The 22,325-nt window shown below is 32.4% G+C and overlaps 1 protein-coding gene across 1 annotated transcript in view; it reads left to right on the top strand.

The window, feature by feature from the left end:
• Fife (regulating synaptic membrane exocytosis protein fife) overlaps positions 1 to 22,325 on the top strand; it is a 150,494-nt gene that overhangs the window by 64,433 nt on the left and 63,736 nt on the right. Inside the window, exons 6-8 of the mRNA XM_017906390.1 lie at positions 9,910 to 10,063; positions 12,151 to 12,456; positions 16,670 to 16,877. Of these exons, the coding sequence (XP_017761879.1) occupies positions 9,910 to 10,063; positions 12,151 to 12,456; positions 16,670 to 16,877 (668 nt within the window). The remainder of the gene's footprint in view (positions 1 to 9,909; positions 10,064 to 12,150; positions 12,457 to 16,669; positions 16,878 to 22,325) is intronic.

Here is a 22,325-nt window from a genome sequence, read left to right as displayed (position 1 = left end):
AAACATTAATTCTGACAGGAATCGAACCCCGGTCGTCCATCATGAGAATTCTGGTTAGTCGCTGCTAAGCCTTGACTTCTTTTAAAAATTCCTGAAAATAAGTACATAATTAGTGATGCATTAAAACTTGAATCGTAAATATCTAAAAAATTATTAACTTTTTGCGGCTATAATGATATATGAACTGAAATGTATGAACCTATAAAGCCTCAACCAAATCGGTGACTCGAAGGGCCTGCACTCCCTTGTAAGTTTAAACACTTCCGATATTCTTTCGACCCTATAGTCATTTCCACTCCTACATATATATTCAAAATTTATGTTAACCACGTAGATTTGATTTTACTAGTGTGAATGCAAGTGTGTGGAGTAATGGCACGAATGTAGATATGTATGTTTTTGGAAGTGCGAGTGGAAGATCTAGAATGCGTGATGTTGTGCAGCTGTTATAGATCAGAGCCGATATGTTGTAAGAAGTTTCAGTTTGTTATTAAAAGCGTGAAAGTGAAAAGTTAGGAGATAAGACGCGTGTATATTATAATTAAAAATAAATACATAATTGTTATACAGCAAACTCACAAACCATTACCACAAATTGTAAACCGATTGCACGCAAGTTTCAATTTATTCTGCGATATCGTCGACTGTTTTTTTAATAATTATTCAAACATATATATGTAGCTAAACTGTGTCAGTAGAAATTTAGAGCAGATGGCTGTAACTGGTGAGCAACTGCTCTGATTACGAAATAATTAATAACACTATAGTAATTATTTTAATCTCGGATCAGATGTCAAGCTTTTTTATAGGATATTCCATGAAAGTCTAATAGTTGCCTGTGGTATTAAAGTAGGTCAAAGTGGAGAAGAAAGTATTATAATGCAAAACTGAGTGATTTAAGCGACCTAATTTCCTACGTCATTATTACGAATCTACGTGCATGCGTGCAACTAGTAATTTAATTATACCTTTTCCTTCCCACGAAGGAAATCATGTTGCCTATTGCTTAACATTTTTCATCAGTGAGAAGATTTTAATAAATGTTCAATTTTTCTTTCGTATATACGTATATCTTTAGGAGAAAATTATTAATGGAATATAATTAATGAAATAAAATTATTAATGGAATAATACTATTGGAGTTTAAAACAATATTTGCGTTTATAATTATCAAAAGAGAGGAGTGATTTTTTGAATAATTCCGTATAAAAAAATTAATTGAAAGTGTAGAGCAGAATTCTTTTATGCGAAATTTCACAGGAAAAAATGTCAAATATTTACCGAGTACGTGCATACGTGATTAATTTTCGATTTTCTGTTCGAAATAACAAACATTGATAATACATGTGCGAGTGATTTACATTCCGGAATTTGAACGCACCAATTAAAAATAAATTCTTTATCGTTTTCTTTACATTTTATATTTTAGTTACGATCATTTAATAAAGCGTCATTTATGGGTCTCCATTTACGTTATTCATACTGACAGAGTGGAAACCAGGAAGAATGGAATTATTATAAAATTTTCTGCGTGCACCATTATCATATTTAAAGTTTGGCCTGCAAATTTCGTTTGTTAAAAATTTCTTTAGCCTCCATAAATGACACGTTTACATTCAATACCCTACGAATTCTTTACTTTAATTTTGTACATATATCTTGCATAAATTATCAGTGCAAATTTCAATGCAAAATACACATTGCATTCGTTAAATGTTCTTTTACAATGTTTATTTCATAAATTCTGTATTTAACGTCGAATTTCGTTACGTTACTTTCGCAATTTTAATCCTAATCCCATTTTTCATAATTTTAATTAATATATTATCCGATGTTACCACAAATTTATCCACGCATTTCAAACGCTGTATTCTCCATAAATGACACGTTTACATTCAATACCCTACGAATTCTTTTCATTAATTTTGTTCTTATATCCTGCATAAATTATCAGTGCAAATTTCAATGCAAAATGCATATTGCATTCGTTAAATGTTCTTTTACAATGTTTATTTCATAAATTCCGTATTTAACGTTGAATTTCGTTACGTTATTTTCGCAATTTTAATTCTAATCCCATTTTTCGTAATTTTAATTAATATATTAACCAATGTTGCCGCAAATTTATCAACGCATTTTCAAAAGCTGTATTCTCCAACTTTCAACCCAAAGTGCATATTTCATTTGTTAAATGTCAAAGACCCAATCATTCGAACACCTTCATCAGCAACTATACAAGCCTGCATCCACACCGGGAACCCCTCAGTCTCTCAAGGACAGTCTGTCGTTGGCAAACCAGTTCATTACCTCGCTTATTCACTTCCTTGGATCTAATTAACGCAGCAATAGCAATACGATTTATAGGTATTCCCCATCCAGAGAACGCAAGTAATAGGAAACTACCAACGGAGCTCATAAGGGGTAGCAAGCTAGGGAGAGAGAGAGAGAGAGAAGGAGAGAGAGAGAGAGAGAGAGAGAGAAAGGGAGGTCTAAGAATAAGAGAAGGGTCGCGCTTTCGATCCAGAAGAATTTATTGGAAATCGTTTTTGTCAGCCGAGAGAAGAATCGGCAGAATCTCATTTCATTGGAAACGACTGCGGAAACGAAAGAAAGTGGAATGAAATTGAAATCAGGGACAAAGCTACGCGAAGGGGTGGGTTCCAGAGCGCCGAGTTAGGGAAAATCCGGAAATCGGTCGAAAAGCGGAACAAGAAAGTGAAAAGAGGTAGAGGAATCGGGGGATTCTGCTTCTTCGAGGCTGCGCCAGGTATACGGACGGAAATTAGCGGTTGTCGACAATAAAGGAACTGGATGCAACCCCGTGTGTAACGAGGGAATTAAAACGAAATGCATTTTTCCGTTTTCTCGCTTTTTTTCGCCTTCGACTTATTACATCTTGCAATTCCTAGCGAAAGTGCCTCGGATTAGACTGTTGAAAGGGTAACCTCGGACTGTGAATATCTGTCGAAGTTCACGTGATCAATTAGGTGGAGAACGCGTTTCCATGCCGGATCTAGATTTACTTCAATCGTTTGTAATAAATTGGACGAGATGGAGATTTTTGAGGATTTAAACGAGGTCGAGTAGAGACACGAGAGATTTGCATCATGTATAGTGGGAATCTTTTGAAATTGGTATGTGGGTAGCTCATTTACTTATTGCTTCATGTATTTTTATTTTATGCCATAGCGATTACGAAGTTGAAGAGTTCATGTCAAAAACAGGTCTTGTTAACTACATTTTTTTTTTTTTTTTTGGAAGGGAGGGGGGTGTAATAGTGTATTGTGATAGTTGGAAGTAAACTTCCTTGATATCATTGCTGAATCGGTATTACAAAAATGTGATATATTTCTGGAGTCCTAACTAAAGGAAATCTGAAAATGATAATAAATAAAATTGACAAGGGTTGATTTTTATATGAACCCTTTAATTTCTATTTTTAATTCGCAATAATTGTTTGGTCAGCTTTAACAGTATTAAAAATTAATAAAATATTAGTTTATATTAATAAATGTGAATTAAGAAATATTATTACTTAATTTAATAATAAATTACTTTTCTGATAGATACACAAAATTTATAATTTTTTTAATATAACTTCTTAAATTCATGTTAATCAAATTTATGAGTTTTGGTGAGTGATATATATAGTTTAAAAAATAAAAAAAGGACTATCTACATAATCTTAAGCAATCGTACTCCATTTCTCGGACTTACAATCACAAAGACGAGTTCATGTAATTCCGCGTGTCAAAATTGAAATCAATCTCGTCGATATATCTTCAGAACATTCAATTTAGCTCTACGAACTGCTGTGAACTTCGCGTCGATCCGGTTTAATTTCAGCAAATACAATATTGATTCTGTCAGCTTCTGCCGTATTTTAGATCCAGTCAAGATTCAGTGACGCTTGCGTTTAATACTCTCATCGCGATTTTTATACCTCCATTGTATTCTGATATAATTTAACAACTGTATAATCTATTCTCGCTAATTACTAAGAATTTCTACACCAGTATTTGAAAAATATTCTTTTTATTCCTACTCGTAATGTCAATTATTACAATTTAATTTTTTAATCCCAAAATTACTGAAATATCGATGTGAAAGAAGACCGAATTACTTGAAAATTACTATATTCCTCCTTTTAATCTATTGACTCTAATTTGAAGTTCCACTGGTTTACGTTGTCAGTGATTACCATTAGTAACGTCGTGGAAAGTATAATATTTTGGGAAGTCATTAGCATAGCACGTTGTTACGCATTAACGATGTCAAATATTTGGAATTTCGGTGTATAGGAGAAATCACATTTTGACAAAGAACAGTAATGTTCGTAATGAACGTGGCAGTATTATTCGTGTTCCTTCAGTTAAGTACAGTTAAGTGCCACAGATAAAGTTCCGAACCCAGCACAAAGTCACCCATACTCCTGCAGAAAGATCCAACACGCTTTGGAAGTCAGCGAACAAAACATATTAGTGCAGAGAAAAGCCACGGGATTACAGGTGCAGTTTTTAACACGTGCCATGTGGGACATGTAAGTCACGACAGGGACGAAAGGCAAACTTTTCGTTGGACAGAGAAATATATTCTTCGATTTATTCCTCCTAGGAAGGAAGATCTATTGTTCAGTACTGCCATATTTTTGTACTGAAGGAGTTTAATGCACCGAGAGTTTAGATTTATTGCTACAGCAAGGTGAAATGTCAACAAAACAAATTTCATTTTGACAAGAAAAGTCCTCTGAGTCCTAAAAATTGATGGTAACGAAATTTGAGACACATAAATATTTTCTTGAGCTTTCTAAAAAATATTGGAGTAATTATTTTTAATTTAGAATAATTATTTGGAGTAATTATTTCTAAGTAATTATTAAAGTAATTATTTTATTGCTATTTTATAAATATCAAGTATCTTATATTTTATTCTGATAAGGAAGGTTTCTCAAATTAAAAAGAGAACATATTTGACTAGTACATTTTTCTATTAGAAATTGTTCATATTTAGAAGATAAAACTAACCGAATAAATAAGTAATACTTTTAATTTTTATTAATTTTTAATACGTATTTTTTAAACACTTGGGTAATTAAATTTGTCACGAAAGAAATATATACTTTTTGTATAAATTTACCTGTTTTGAGGAAAATGTATTTTTAAACCCCAACTTAGACGATTAAATTCATCCCTGAGGTATGGCCGACTGTGAATAAAAAAGTATAAGCCAATATTTTTGTTTAAAAGTATATTCTTCCAAAAGTTCATCAAAATCAGTTATTAATGCTTAAAAAAGTTTTTGTGTTCTGACTTTCTTTTATAAAGTTATTAGCCTTAATTTTCTCGTGGCACGATATGTGTTAAATTCAGTCTACACCCATGAAGGCCTCTTGGACTGCGTGCCTGGTTCAAATAAGAATTTTAACTCACGGATTTATAAATTGAGCTATATACCTCATGATACCCACGGAAAAGTATGATGATGTGATAAATTGGAGCAAAAATTTGCAAGGAATTTTGCAACTCGATGAACTTAGTTTTATGAGAATTGACTAAGAGGTATGATCAATATTGAGGACGGTGATGGCGTTTTATGAATGGTCAGTACGATACCTTTGAGTCAAGAAGGTATTGTATCGGGTCAGAAATAGCTTTTGGGTCAAAAGCAGAGGGCAATATAAATCAGCCCAGTCCACTGTGGGTTTTTTTACGTGGTTTTGTGTTTCACGTGTCACTGGTATAAGGGGCAAAGAAAGTTCAGAGGATCAATACGCCTAATATCAATTCCCTTTCTTCTCAACGTACTTTTAACCTTTCAGACAAAATATTTTGCGAGCCAAATTGTTTGTATCATAGATTGTTAAAGAGATTCAGAATTGGAATAAGTTATCCATATTTTTATGAAGTATTATTGCTTTATTTCATTTTCTTATTCTTCTCGTATAGGTTGGTCTAGATTGGTCTAGTGGTCTAGGTTGGTCTAGTCTAGGCTCTTCTGATCGAGCAGAAAATAATTAATAATGAATCCTTGGTTAGTATCGTTGAGTCACAATTTATTAACCTAGGATTTAAATCACATTTAATATCAGACCAATATTATTATTGCTTTCTATGGTAGAAAATGAAATTAACTCTTTCACTCTTGTTGGCAAAATGTACGCCAAAGACATTATGCAAACAATATGACACCCGTAGCAAACAGAAAATTCCAAGATTAAGAAATTCGAAAATAATTCAACGACATACGTTATTTACATTTACTGTAGATACGCGCTGTGGTGGCGCTAGTGAGTTAAATGGAAAATCGTTTTAAAACTGCCGAAATCCTTACTCGTGAAGTGACTTTCTAAAACATATATAAAATTTTTAGGTCAGCAGAAGCATAAAGATTTCAACGACACTCCTATCCTTTAAATAGGAGTATGCCAGCTGAACAAAATGTCCTCTCCAACACGCACAGACCAACCTGTAATTACCCTTTATCCAGAAGAAGCAGTATCGATACACCCCCCCCCTCTCTCTCCCTTTTTCTCTCCTTCCTAGTAATTTATCTTACGAACGACAAATCCAGGTTCGTCGAAACGTATATACTCTAGTTACAGCCCGGAATAAAGAATGCACGAGATCGTTATCCCACGGATTAACGGTTTACCTATCTTATAGATAATGCACGATCGTATACCCCTGCTGAAACACACTCGTGACGTAAACACGCGAATCACACAGGAACTGCCGGCTAACAGTTCGCAACAAATTTATCGGGGCTGAAACGCTGACGTCGAAACGGCCTGTGTTTATCGAGTGGAATCCGAAAATTAGATCCTGTGATTCCGTTAAAATCCGACGCAATTTCCTCGATTACACCTCCAATTGGAATGTAGGAACAGCGAACTACAGGTTCTAATTCACCGAAATCCTGAAATCGATTCGCAAGAGGGCCAGAAGCAATGTCAATGCCAATTAATCGAAGGAAGATGAACAATAATCCCTAGGACGAGTCGAATGGTATCGGGCTGAGGCATCGAGCTGGAATTCGTAAATAACGAGTTCCCTTCAATTTTCGTGGAACGGCCGTGCACTTGTCCCGATACGGTGACATCGACGTCGCCAGTTGGAAAACGGATTTCCTATATTTTCAGTTCGCTCCATGGCCCACCCTTTTCGACCGGGCCTTTCAATCTCGCCCCAGCAACGTCAGTAATTTTCTCCCCTAACTGACGTTTCCTGACAACAAGTTACAAATTTGAAGAGTTCGAACTGAGAGGGAAGATACTGCTGGGGTGACTCGTGGGATCTGCTTTCCTGGCTTCCAGGTCTGATAACAGCCGAGTTTGAAATGGCAGTGTTAAATCGATTTGAGATAAACAGACGACAGGTTTTTTAATTCTTTTATTTGTTAGCTTTTGTATGTATTTTCGTTTTTATTTAATTTCCAATGGATGAATTTAAGGGTGCTGTTTGTCAGTGTTTATTTTTGAACTAATAATAGGTGTTACATTGGTTTGAGATAAATGAATGATATTGCATTTTTTCATTGACGGATTTTGTATGAATTTTGGTTTTCATTTGGTTTTTGAAGAACAAGTTAATGAATATTATTGATTAATATTTATGTGCCTATATATCCTTGAAGCTTTCGAAAGTGTGAAAATTATTTTACATATAAAATTATTCTAACGTTTACTGTGAAGATAAATAAGCTTTTTAGAACGGAGATCGTTTGACCGTTTAGAAATGTTATCACGCGTGGAAGATTAATTTGAATCGATAAGATGTGAAAAATTGGAGATGAAACATGGGAGATATGGTTGAATGGATAAGATAAGCGAAGGTTTATGATATCCGATACGCAGGAACCGATAAAACTTTATCACTTTTGAATTTACATAAAAATATATAAAATCAATCATACTCTATATTTAATAATATACGATATAGAGTTACAACAAAATTATTCCTACTATTATACAAGTATGATAGAATTTACATCGGCTCTTTAAAAATTCAAGGAAAAATTATTAAATGTTTGGAAATGAAGTTATTGCATTATACTTCTTTAAAAATAAGTCATTGATCTGAATTTATTTCTCCCTTCTCGTAAACCTACAATTTTTCAAACAACTTTCACATGAGAAATTAAAGTTTCTCTCATATTAGTTGCAAACTGTGTGTGACAGAAAACGATCCGTTTTCCTTTAATCACTTTCATTCCACTTCTTCCACTTCAATTTTCCTATTCAATATATGTTGAAATTTTTCTGAACGTGTTTCATATATTCGTTATTTTAAATGTAAAATATTTCGTTATTTATTATATTTTAATATTCTATTTCATTCCACTTCAAATTTTGAAATTAATAAAAAGGCGGTAATAGAGATAATCTAATTTCTCAATGAAATTGAAGAAATTTTCTATAATTCGATTTAATCCACACACTTTAAAGGAGCTCTAATAGGAGACCAATCGAACAGCTTATCGCTAATGAGACTTGTAATGAAGTAAAAACCAATAATTTTTACTTCTTGTTATCTCGTACTCGTACCGTGTTACGAGTGCGTTGATTATACGATACTTGTGGATTATGCAATTTATTACAGCGAAAGCATAAATCAACAAGGCAGATAATTATATAAGAATTCAACGTGTCTATTTAATATTTCATTTAATATTCCACACACGATGTAGGATTCTTGCGAATGATCACGTTTTACGATGAAAAAGTTAATTAAATTTCAAGATTAAATAAGAATTTCAATCAATTCACACGTTGGCATGGCGCCTTTCAATTTTATGAAATACCTGAAAGGCTTTATTTCGCTGTATGTTGAGTAAGAGAAGCGAATTTTTGAGTTCGTTAAAATAAATTAATCAAATTTTTACGTAGTAAATATTACCATATTTATGCTGCATATATAAATTATTCGTAAACGCGTATATATTAATATTTAATAAGGTAATATATGGAGACGTGTGTGAAATGAATAGCTCTAATTTAATTTAATGGAATATGTAGTTTCAGCACAAAACTTGCTTGCTGGACAGTAGAAATTAAATTATCATTATGAAATAATGATGTTGAAATATTTTAGTACAAACAATATAATAGCTTCAGAACGCATTCCACAATGTTAATTGATATTCCACAAAATAGTTAAATTTGGTATTTTCCCAAGGTAATTTTTAACTTTACTATAATAAAGTACAATATATGGAAGAATTGATGTATTTTCTGATAATGTTACCATTACTGCCAGTGTCACTAAATATTCAAGAAATGAGTATTATTAGTGGTTACTATTTCATAGGAAATTTAAAATTCCTATGGGATGAAATTTCACCTATAATAGTTAAGTATTAAACACGACATAGTCCACACACATTTCAGCCTGCAGTATATACTAAATTAAAATGACAAAAAGAAAAGAATAATCATTTTAAATCTTTTCAGGAACAATATTATGCTAGACTAAAAAATTTTGATCATATACTTCTTGAGTACATGATTAATCTAACCTGTCCAATAACACAAAGACAACATAAAAATAATACAAAAATATGATAATGAAATGTAATAAAGATAAGAAGATCTAAATAAGATCCAAGTTTATACAATTAATCTACAATCCTTTCAACCAACATCTATTATGCTTCAAAAACGTATCTCGAGAAAAAAGAAAGGGAAGCAAAGATAGAGAAAAGTGAAATACAGAATAATCGCATAAACGCAGTCCTTACTACTTCATCATTCAGTATTTTCCAGACATATCAGTTCCCCGCGTACCCATAGCTTCTCGTATCAGTGTACGATACACACCCCGATGTGAGCACTGTCACGCCAACAGTCATAACTCCTTCACGCAATGGTGTCACTCCCTGTGAGACTCTAATCTGTGTGTCGTAATGTTATAGTTTCGAAAGGTTGCAGGGGAACGCCGGGAAGAGCTCAGATGGGAAAGGGACCTGGATCGCAACATCAGGTCTAGGGCGACCTCCCCGGATCGTCACCAGGTCGATAGGGGAAGGGCCACCAGTCCCCAGAGGATCGGGCCATCCTCCGTTTCTGGTAAGGATCTTTGCTCACGATTTAGATTCCTCTTTTGTCTTTGTACTAGTGTCCGAGATCGCTCTCTGCTTTTCGAAATAAACGCGTCATGGCTGTCTTTTGTCTTGGCTGATGAAATCTTAGAAACGTTACGCTATGAAGCCTCCCTTTATGGAGAACCTGAGGAATCCTTGTACCTTCGTATTAATGGCGGAATAGTGGAGACGATGGAAATAAATTTAATTTATTTTGAAATTTCGAAGAATCCAAAGGGACATTCGAACCTTTTATAGATGAAATTAAATTAGCTTTTGATTCTATTATGCTGGTGGATTTTATGCAGAATATTGTATTGGTGTATAATTCTATAGGTTCGTTGGGATCTTTATAGTTTTTATTTAATCCTTAGGTTATCGAAGTGTGATTAAATATAGAAGTTATTATAATTTGTGCAACCCATTTTATATCGCTAAATAATAAATTTTATCATATGCTATAGCAAAGGAATTTTTGATTAATATCTATTGAAGAAAAATTTTATCACATTAAATAAGAATTAATACTGGATATATATTCTAATAAGGTGTATAATTTTTATGATTAATATTCTCTGAATTAGTGGATTATTTTTCACGCTACTATCTAATGCTTTTAAAATTCATAAATAATTTTGCTTAATTAATTAAAAATTTTATTATTTCGTATTTTAAAATTGCTTTGTTAAAGTATCGATAATCTCAGGATCACAATTGAAAATGTGTCCATATTCCTACTTATAATGTGATTTAAAGATTATCGAATAATAGTCGAATAATATTTACTTACGAAGTTTGCTGTCATTTAATTCTATTCTGTTTCCTAATATCAAAATATTTGCCTGATTGTTTCTATTTCGAAATCTAAAAGGGGTAATTATCTGGAACACAGTGGTACGTAGGTGTCCTTTTTCAGATATTCCACGTTTTATAATAGGAATGGATTAATCGCGATACCACAATTGAGCTTTCGCTCTATTCTCGCTTTTCATCTTTTACTTTGTGCCTTTTGTTCACCATTTTTCGTGCTTCGTTGAGACTGACATATTTCGAGTAGCATCGTTTGCATTTTGCGTTAATAGATATCTTTTCTCTCACTTATACTCGAAATACAGGTGATCGATAATAAAATTGCATTCCAATGTTACCCATACGGTTAATCAGAGTATTAATAGATTCAGAGAATTAGTATGATTGGAGTAAAGAAAATTATTTAGTGCACGAATATTTTATTTCCTATTCTTAATATATTCTCCTATTTGTCCAATAAATTACGGGAGTCTCAATACTATATCTGTGAAATTGAAAAATAAAGGGTGGACCACCTAACATGACCTTTTAAATTATTTTCCTCAATTTGAAATTTTTACCTTCAGTAATACTCAATTTAAGAATGATCAAGAGTTATTATTTTATAAGCTCTTTAATATTAGACTATGTACTATAAAATAATTTTTTATTTTCTAATAATCAAATAATTGGTAATAACTTTCACTTTAAATAGCCCAAATTGAATTTTGGGCATTTTAAATATAAAATTCGATTTTCATAAATTGCCGTTTTGATGTATAACATTGTATTATCTCGCAGACTCTTGCACAATTCCAAATAATATATGATTATATTTGACAAGTAAGATACTATTGCCTATTGATAAATAAAAAATCCAGCATTGGTTAATAATCAACCCAATCCAATATCTATAGTATAGACCTATTTATTACAAATACGAGCCATGGTGGCGTTAGTGTTCTCAATGGAAAATCTCTTACAGTTACCATAGTAACAAAGAGTGAACCAGTATCACAACACTTCCTATTTTAACTATTTCTCAATTATTACTAAATATTTTACGCGACATCGAATTATTTTCCAATTCTACTAATAAACTCTCGGTACTTCCCTCCTATAACATACTATACTAAATACATAGTCATTCCAAACACTCCGTTCATCCTAACATCCCATACCGCAGATCAAAAGCTCTGCATTCGCGTGTCAATAAAATCTGAACGTCACGCGCAACTTCCACGGTTGCTTGCACGAAGCCAAAGTCATCTTTCGTGCTATTAGGAGAGCCACCGGAAGTGCTGGACCCGGAGGAGGAGGAGGAACGCCGAAGGCATGTACGGCGTGCTAGTGGCGCAGTACGTAAGTCCCGGATGACCAGGCAAAGGTCGTATGACGATGAAATGAAGAACGTGGCGGCGATGTCCGGAGGCGGAGGGCAGCACGCGCATCCGGAACCTGGTCTCGGGCTTCCGGTGCAGCTACCGCGTCGGGCATCAGCCTACGACGTGTATGCTGGCCAAGGTGCCGGTGGGCTCAACGCTATGGCCATCGCGGCTGCTCAGCAAAGAGCATCGATCTCCGCTCAAGGTAGGACACCTTATTCGTGTTGTATTTATACCTTCGTATAGAGTGCCTGCTGGCCTGCAAAGCAAGTCTATCGACCTTGTCGGTTTTTGTACGTGTCGGGCGATGTAAACGGATCATTCGATGTCGGATATCGCGGAAGCTTTCCGTAGAATCGTGTAGAAAGGATTGTGTACACAATATTATCGTATATTGGGTACATATTGAAGTATAGATTTTTTTTGCAACCTCCTTTGATATTGGATATTTTTATTTGCTACCTTTGGGCTCTTTATTTGATATTTCTGGACACGTAGAATTATTATTGGCTATTGTTTCGAGGATCCGTGGACTTGAATTATATTTATTTGGTATCCTTTGATGTTTTATACCTTTGGCATGCTTATTTGATATTCTTCGTATTTCTTTGAGAATTTGGTATTCTTATTGTTTATAGGAAGATAGGAATTATTTTTATTCCGATGTTAGGAAGAGTGCTGACTCATCTGGTGTCACGTATTTTGTGTGGTTACTTAAAATGTGAAATCAAAGAGACTAGTTACTTCAATAAGGTATATATAATACGATGATGAGGAAGACACTATCTTTTAGTGAAACAATGAGTCTGAACACAAGTTTATTTCAATTACTTATAGCTCTATATAAAATTTAATAATTTCCAAATTTTCAGAGAAATCTTTCTATTTGTTTTAATAATCAGTATTTAAAATTTATGACCGTCAATAAACTAAGTTAGTTTTCTAATGTGTCTAATTAATAATAGTCTAAATTTCTTGTTGATTATTGAAGTTTATTTCAATTACTCATAGTTCTGTATAAAATTTTATAATTTACAAATTTTCTATTTATTTGAATAGTCAGTCTTTTAAAATTTGTAATCGTCAATAAACTAAGTTAGTTTTCTAATGTGCCTAATTAAGCATAAATAGCGTTGAGCTTAGTGTCGAGTCTGATCAGTTTTACAAACAATTTAAACAGAGGATTCTTATACCCATCTTTTTGCAACTTTTTAATCCTAACTTATCCACTATAATTGTAACGAGAAATGTCCAAAGTTATTAATTAAAATTATTATCAAGCCCATAAAATCAAATAACCGAATTGTGATTTCGTCGACTGTGAAATGTTTGGGAACAGGAAGGGATCGTATGTCGGTTTCGTATTTAAGTATATTAACGTAATTTTTCACCGTATATTTGATATTATCAAGCTGGAAATCGTGCAAAATTTACGATACCCCGACTACATTAATTAATTTCGTTTTAATTAAAGGTTGTCCTATGTAAATAGTTGATAAATTGCAGTTTTCCATTACGATATAACACACTCGGGGAATTGCGATTATTAACCGCGTTACGTGCGGCATATCTTTGTCATTTTCACGGGTCAGCGAAACTGATGAAATTAAATTTAGCGAAACGAAGTATGAAAATTCAATAATTGTTTCATTGATATCCGTGTTTGATGTATTTAAATACTAACATTGTTTGATGTTAACATATCGAAAAGATACGTCGGGAAATATGCTGGGTCGAGAATAGTGTAATCATAAATCAATATTGGGTTTTCATTTACTATGACAAAGTACTTATTTTCCTAAAATTAATTTCGACGTGTTTCAGAAAGGTCAACAAGTTTTCGCGATAGAAGTAGGAAGGCTGCAAAAAAAGTTGTCTTTTAACTTCGTTAAATTATATTTATATTTAGCCATTTTCATTTCAGCAATTTAACCGGGACTTTTTATCTTGCTTATAGTTTTATTCAATTTTCAACTATGCCATTTATGTAGGATCTCGTGATTTGGGTGGGTTGACTAAAGATAGTATTGTTGGCTTCTTAATAGAATAAAATAAGCTTATACATAGAATGACGACTATGAAACAAGAGAGATCCACTATGGGACAGCAGATTTATGTTATAACCCTTTTAACACTTAGGAACTAAAAATATTAATAAAGCAGCATTCTGTAGATCAAACATGATAGAAAAGTTATAAAAATTCAGACGTGATGAAAAGGTAAAAAGAATTACAAACTCTCAAACTTCGAATAATCGTAACTTCCAAAAAAGAAAAAATAAGAAAAAATTCAAACGTTATTTTATAGAGAAAAGTCGATATATATATATATATATCACACGTAAAAAGAACCGCAAACGTAATAAACGATATAAGTGCAAAGACGGTTTAATTAAGCAGTAAAATATATACTGTTCTTATAATCACGCAAAGTGTGTATACATTTTTTGGGACACCCTGTATTTCCTGCATCTGTAACGACACGAAAAATGTTTATAGCGTAACTGAACCGAGTCACCGTGTATAATAAATTGCACGAAAAATAATTTATATATAATATACGATAAATTACACGATATATTTACAATAAATTGCAATAAATTTGTATTGCAATAAATATATTGCAATAAATAATAATTATACTAAATTGCATACATTATTCGGGCAAACTTCAATTTTTCACGGTTACTAATCGTCCTGTCACGCGTAATTTCTATTTGTATAAGTCTATGCACGAACATGTTGTATTCAAGTTAATCTGCTTAAATTGTTCCCAGACGTAATATTTGTCATGGCAGGGAGATATAAGACCACGTTACCCTTTGACCGTAGGGGTCGCCGTAGGATAGTTACAAAAGGACGGACCATTCGATTATCTCGCTGTAGCCTTTCGCCATCCTTACAGGCCGGACGAAAGTCCTGCGGACGTGTAATCGAGTTTAACTTCCTTCAGGAAGTACGGGTCCTAGTTAGTCACATCTATGTCCACAAGCCGGCCCGGGCCTAACTTCATCTAATTTCGGTCGGATCTCTAACTCAAACTTTAATCTCCGATGGTCGAAATACTTTGTAACGAGGTGAACGTTGCTCTAATTAATTTATGCGCTTGTTACACGGTATTTGAGGCTTTAATTCGCTCTCTGACCCTCGCGGAAACAGGCTAAAGAGATTGTAATCGTAACTGCGAAAATTGTTAATTCGATACTCCGACGGGGTTATAACGTATTAGGCTTTCGAATTTCTAATAATATTATACTAGTAGTAACCTTAGTTCGTGAAATCGAGACTTTGGAAACGGTGGCCTCGTTGTTAAATATATTTCAGGGTCTTCTTGTTTACGGAGTTTATTATTATAATATGATAAGTGTGTATTTCAAATAATATGAAAAAGGCGGGAATATTTGAATATATACAAGAGTCGAATATACAAAACGCTTCGAATTAAATAGGGAATAAATTTTTGCGTTTTGCTTTGATCTTTTCTACATATTAACCTTTAAGTGTCCTGAAGTTCTGACAATCTAAGGAAATTCGATTGAAAAGTACTTTTTCGTATATTAGTTAGGTATAGATAAAATAAACTAAATAAAAACTGAGTTAAACTAGTTATCGATGACAATGAAGAAAACTATACTCAAAATTAAAATTTTTCAAATTATATGTATCCCAAAATTTCAAATTATTGAATTATTATCAAAATTTTTCAAATTATTAAGTATCTCCTAATGCATGCACAATGACTACTTCATGACTGTTATATTATATATATATATTATATTATATATATTATACATAACAGTCACGAAGTGGTCAGTGTGCATGCATTAGGAGATGTTTAAAGGGTTAATCATAATATACAATATTTCTTCTTAATTTCTTAATTATTTTGTTAATATTTAACACTGACCTACCAAAATAAAAAAATATACACTGAAGAAGTATTTAATTTTATTTAACCACTAGATACCTATTCTATCCGTGACAAAATTACATAAAAGTTTTAGAAATTCTTCGAATTTTAGCCGCGTGAAAACGTGTGAAATATAACTATAGTCGTGTGATTAGTATGATTAGCTTATGATTGTGAAATTTGACACGAAGAACTCGTGAGGAATTAGACCTGCTACTGCAATTCAAAGGGAATATTGAATACTGACTGTAATTCAGACAGAAACATAATTATATATAATTATTTACCTTATAGTACCCCAAAAGTTACTATATTTAATTACACATTATGTCATTAGTTCTAATGTCAATTTTTCAAGGATGTTACTGTACATATTAATTTCTTTTGCTCGTTGACTATGCTTCCCTACTCTGAGAGCGATATCGTCCCATTGTCGATCGTTTGATACACAGATTGGCAGGTGTAACGGATGCAAAGGGTTGACGCGAGTGAAATTTCCTTTTTCCCAGGTGGCAGAAAGCCGGAGGAAAGACCGTCCGGTCGTAGATCATCGTTTCGATCGGTGAAGCCGGTGATGCCGTACGAAGTCGGGGGCGAAGATGAAAGCATGATGAACTTGGGGGCATTCCCTGTCTCAGTGGTTTCACCAAAGGTGGTGCCACCGCCGGTTTTGGGTCCTGATGAGGATCGGCGAACCAGACGAAGGGGCTCTCAGCTGTGAGTACTGTATTACGAATTTAATAACGCTTCCGTGCACAAATTAAGCGGCTTGAAATAATTTCGTTGAAGGATAACATGGAGTTATCCGTGTACTATTGAGCACGCTAGAAAAAAGTACAGTAACCTCCCAGCTTATGTAGGGGATTCTTGACAGGCACTGCAATAATTCTTGAAGTATTATAGGATTTGAAAAAATACACTACATTTTTAATTTACGTATTGTAAGATGGCAAAAACTGATTTTGAGACACCAAAAATTGACAAAACAACAAGAACGGAATAACACAAACTCAAAATTCATAAAACTAATTTAACTTAGGAAAAGAACACCAAGATAACGAAACGAAAACACACAAAGACGCACTCTAATTTAACTCTATTTCCAACACCAAGCGATTCACGCCTGTGCTAGTCACAATTGATTTCTAAGGACCCTGTTTTAGTCGTCAAGGACCATGCTTTTATGCTTTTCTTAACCTACGCTTCACCTCCCTGTAGGGACTTCGTATCTTAATTTTACTCCCCAAAATAAATTTTTCCATTTGTTTCTGCAAAATATTGATCGGGTTCTAATTTGTTTTTGTTGGCAATGGCAAACAATTCGCGATTTCTTTCCGAAATGGTATCTTACAGTATCTAGGTAATTTAAAATATTATTGTGATATTTTGAGATTATAATATTACTGAAATATTAGCAAACATCGATCAAAAATTCTCAAATGTTTTTATCATCGATGCATGAACTTAGCCAATAAATTTGGAAATGAAAGAAATTTTATATAAAATCGAAACCACGTTAAGGGGTTAAATATTATATTATACGATACTGAAATGTTATTGATAGTAGTTGAAAATAATACTTTTTAATATTTCTTAATCTTTTTTTGATGAATATGCTTATACTTTCTTGAGATATTTTTAGTATATTGTCTTGAACTCGATGTCTTAGATATTCCAGATACTTATGGTTACTTAGTTAATGAAACTGTACAGAACTATACGGGAAGCAATAAAGTTCTGTAAAAATTTGGCAAGCTAATATTGGCTTTGCTAGGATCGACAGACAACCCTTTGAAAGTAGGGCAACGGGTTGCGCAAAAATATGTTTATTTAAGGCAACTTGTATGAGATTAAGTGTAAACATTATTACACTGTATACTTTGTTCATCTCGGTATTATGAGTGGCTTAATCGTATCATTAGCAAATTTAAATTTGTTACTGTATTTAACCTGGTTTCTGTAGCACGTGCACACACCATATTTTAAATAGCGTTTACATGCAGACGTCAAAATTAATGTTACTTTTTTGCTCGTTTGTTTTATACAAAAAGTTTTACAAATTTTTTGTTTTCGAGATAACGTTTCTCTCACTTAAGAGAAACATTTATGACAAAAATAGAATATAAAATATTGTATTGTTTAGGAAAGACACGATTTAGAATACATTTCTTCAGATTTAGATTTAGAAAAATATTCCTTTATTTAAAGCAATAAATTTATTGTATTGAAATTCGTGGTCTAATCTTTCAAAAAATGATTCTAAAATTTTAAGAAAATTGAAGTAACTGAATAAATTTTTCTTCAATGAAACCCCATTTCGAATTCTACAAATTAACTTTTCGTTGAAATTAATTCAATCAAAAAGTATGGAATTAATTCTTCAACTTGTTGAGGTATGACTGAACTGTCAAATACAAGTTCAACTATTCGTTATTATGATACCCTTGGTACATCTTCGATTCAATAGAAACTTGCAGTTAATACCGATAATACCTGTAGCGTCGTCTTGACAGCAAACGAGCCTTTGAGGAAATCAATAACGAAATTCATTATATTAAGAACACGTGTCAGTCAAATGTATTCATTGATACTCATCTATAATTTACAAAGTCCTTATCCATGAAAAAAAAACATGATTGAATAGAAGCCAATAGTTTTATTGTCAAACTTTTAAATTAGATATTTAATTCCATATTTATAACCCAATAGAACCCCTTTTGTATTAACTTATTTTGATTCATAAGGCTACTAGTGGGTTGGCCAAAAAGTAATAGCGGTATTTTTAGTATAAAATTAATAAATTTTTAGTATAAAATAGTAGTCACTTGATTTAAAATAAATAACGTCTCAACAGATCATTTTTATTTATATATTTTTGCCATTTTATGGACAGCTCCTTATTCAAAATGCCATGCAACTATGTTTAACAGGTTAGGAAATAGCGTTAGGTTGGAAAACAACGCTGCACCATCTAGTGTTAAAATTCAGTATTACTCAATGGCCAACACGATATTCGCGTATTATCGCCATTATTGCCCTTTATAGTTACATCATACGTTTCAATAATGCACCCTGTACTCGCGACAGGTTTAAAAAAGTATAGCTGAAGCATTAACGAAGGAATATTTTGTTTCACTGTAACAACGAGTATCTCGTGGAAACTTTCGCGGTTAGTTTTAATCAAAACTTACGTTAGTCTACGGAATGAGTTACGAAACAAGTGTGAAGCTGGAGATTAAGCAGTATTTATAAATCTTTATTTAATCCTGTTGCATGCACGTACACGCATACGGTTTGCAGCGTAGGTCGAGATTAAATTTAATAAATAATTTTACGTTACGCAATCCTTGAATATTTATTCTCTCTTTCCTGCGTAAATATTATGAACTAATTCCGTAAATTTAATATTTATAGACTCTTACCTATATAACATTGTAAGTAATTCGTCTCTTCATTTTTCTTCAAATTTCCTTCGCTATAGTTATAGTTTCATTTCGATTGATATCACATCGTTTCTATATAAGAAAATTACTGAAAACGGGACATCCATTACCATTGTTGTTAAAAATAAAGGAGAAAGAGTAATTTTTACAGAAGCCATTTGTCTTCACGGTAGAAATTAATTAATTCCTAAAATATTTTTTTTTTTTAAATACAAAGTAAAAAATTTTTACAGAAGCCATTTGTCTTCGCGGTAGAAATTAATTAATCCACAAAATATTTTTTTTTTCTACAATATTTCTTCTTTTTTTTTGTAAATGCAAATTTGGTTCGAAGCTTAAAATTTCCTGTTTTCCTCAAATTAACTGATTGATCGGGCGTTATTGTAGAATGTTAAGCTATCGCCAATCATATTCGAATATTTCTAAAATCGCTCATGTTTAATTAGTAAATACTATTTAATCCGTTTGGTAATAGAATATGTGTATCATACACATTCACGCAGGTGGTTTAATAAACGTGAGAGTTCGATTGCTGTTGATATAAATCTACGTAACACTTACAATTTGCATAATATTGAACTGATGTGCTTAATTTAATCGAGCAACATATCGTTTATAAAAGATGATCGTTTATTCGTGCCGAACAAAATTTTTATCCGATTAATTTCTGTTTTAATATTTACTTTCATCACTTCCTCGAATTAAAATTACATAATTTTTATGAATCTGAAATTCATATTCAGGTCAGTGAGAATAATTGACGATTGTTAATGGAGGTCACAATTTAAAATAAATTATTTTATATGCGAGCCTAAATAAAAATTAAATTCATGAGTTTACAGATTAAATTAATGAAATAACAAAATCATTAATTCATGTATAAAATCTGACAATGTGAACGATGACACAGTCGAAGGATGAATAAGGAAGACTTTAAGAGTTTTATAATTTAAATGCTTTTTGTTATATTTTTTGCCAAAAAGAAAAAGAAAATAAGCAAACGGTTGAATTCCACAAAATAGAAATTTCCCTTGTTATATTACCCATGAAAAAGGGAAATCAGTGAAAATTGATGAAAATCAGCGTCATATTAATTGAAATTTAGCGAAATAAAAATTCTTTTATCATATTTTTATTAGAAATGGAAAGTTAATGAATGTCAGTAAATATGGTAGGTTGTTTCTTGTAAGATTGTGAGAGTTGCTGTCATCTCGATAGCTGGAAGGCAAGGAAGGTGACGACGAAGTAAGTTAGCTGAGGAGTTAAGCCAAACCGGAGAGTAGACTTCGGGTTCACTAATTATCCGTCCGTTGAGACGTTGATTTATCACACATCAGTTACTAATGAGAATGAAAAACAGTATCATGGTAGAAGCTCACGTAGTTCACATATATGCGTAGGTAATGTAAACGAGTTCATGGAACAATATTTCAATCTTTATCTCTCTATCTCGGGGGGACAATTACAAATAATGTCAAAATTGGTCATTAAAAATTTGCTAAACATAGCTGAACTAGATATTAGTATCATCGCTATCACAACTGTCTAAATTATATTTTATAGTTATAATATTAAAAAATATATATATGTATAATATATACAATATAAAATATATTGTATTTCCTGTAAAGAAAAATGTTTAAACTTAATTTTTTGATCAACTATAAATAATAACTACAAAAATTATTGATTATGAACTTTTTAAAGACACTAGGGGGCTACATATTAGTGTCATACTTACAGTTACTTAAACTTTCCGAAATTTTGTAATATTATATAATATATTATGTGATATTCCACAACATAAGATATCATATAATATAATAAAATGTAAATATATTAAATTTTAGTTTAAAAAGTTCTATATGTAAACGTAAATCTGAATATTAATTTCATCCAGTATTACTATTTCTAAAAATGTTATTTCTCTGCATTTTTCATTTTTTAGAAACACTTCATTATCACATTTCAATATCACCATAAAAATATTTTTATGTTAATTGATGAAAAAAAGCAATAAATTATTTCTGATCCCATATTGTTCTAACTAATTTGACTTTAAAATTCCTACTACCAGGAAACTGTGACTCGCTGATATTGTATTACAAAATCGTTACTTGTGTTCTTCGTTCTATTTGTATATGATGGAACAGAAAGTTTCACATCGAGCACTGTATGTGTTCAGACTCACCTCCTTTTCTACGTCCTTGGAGGTTTCCTTCCTGCAAACGAAATATTTTCTCTTTGAAGAAACAAGATAAGAGACCTACATTCGAGGAATGCCAACTCGAAGAGAATTGAATTTCATTTTGAATCGGCTAACATTTTATGAACGTACTTCAAATTTATTAATATTAATATTAAACGAACATTGCGTTTATCGTTCCATGGGTTACTTCATTTAGTCCTTCTTAGCCTGCGGGCGAAATTTTCTTCAACTTCGTCGAATTTATAGATTTTCCAGAGTACCCAATATGAAGGGACGAAGGAGTACCTTCCACTTTGGTGTGGTTTGTCCGTAATTTGCATTTGAAGGACCTTTTAGATGTCAAACACGCCACTATATATTTTTGAAATATCCTTCAATCACTCTTAATATTTTTTCAACTATAAATTCGAGATTTTAATATTATTTCTTATTAACGCGAGGACGACGCAGATTTTCAAGAATTTCAAAAATATTCTGTATTTTTAGTACTGAATTATAAGAAAGGTTTCTACT

Source organism: Eufriesea mexicana, unplaced genomic scaffold, assembly GCF_001483705.2.
Source record: "Eufriesea mexicana isolate 0111107269 unplaced genomic scaffold, ASM148370v2 scaffold5379, whole genome shotgun sequence".
Classification (NCBI taxonomy): Eukaryota; Metazoa; Arthropoda; class Insecta; order Hymenoptera; family Apidae; genus Eufriesea; species Eufriesea mexicana.
This window is presented reverse-complemented; position numbering and strand designations above follow the sequence as displayed.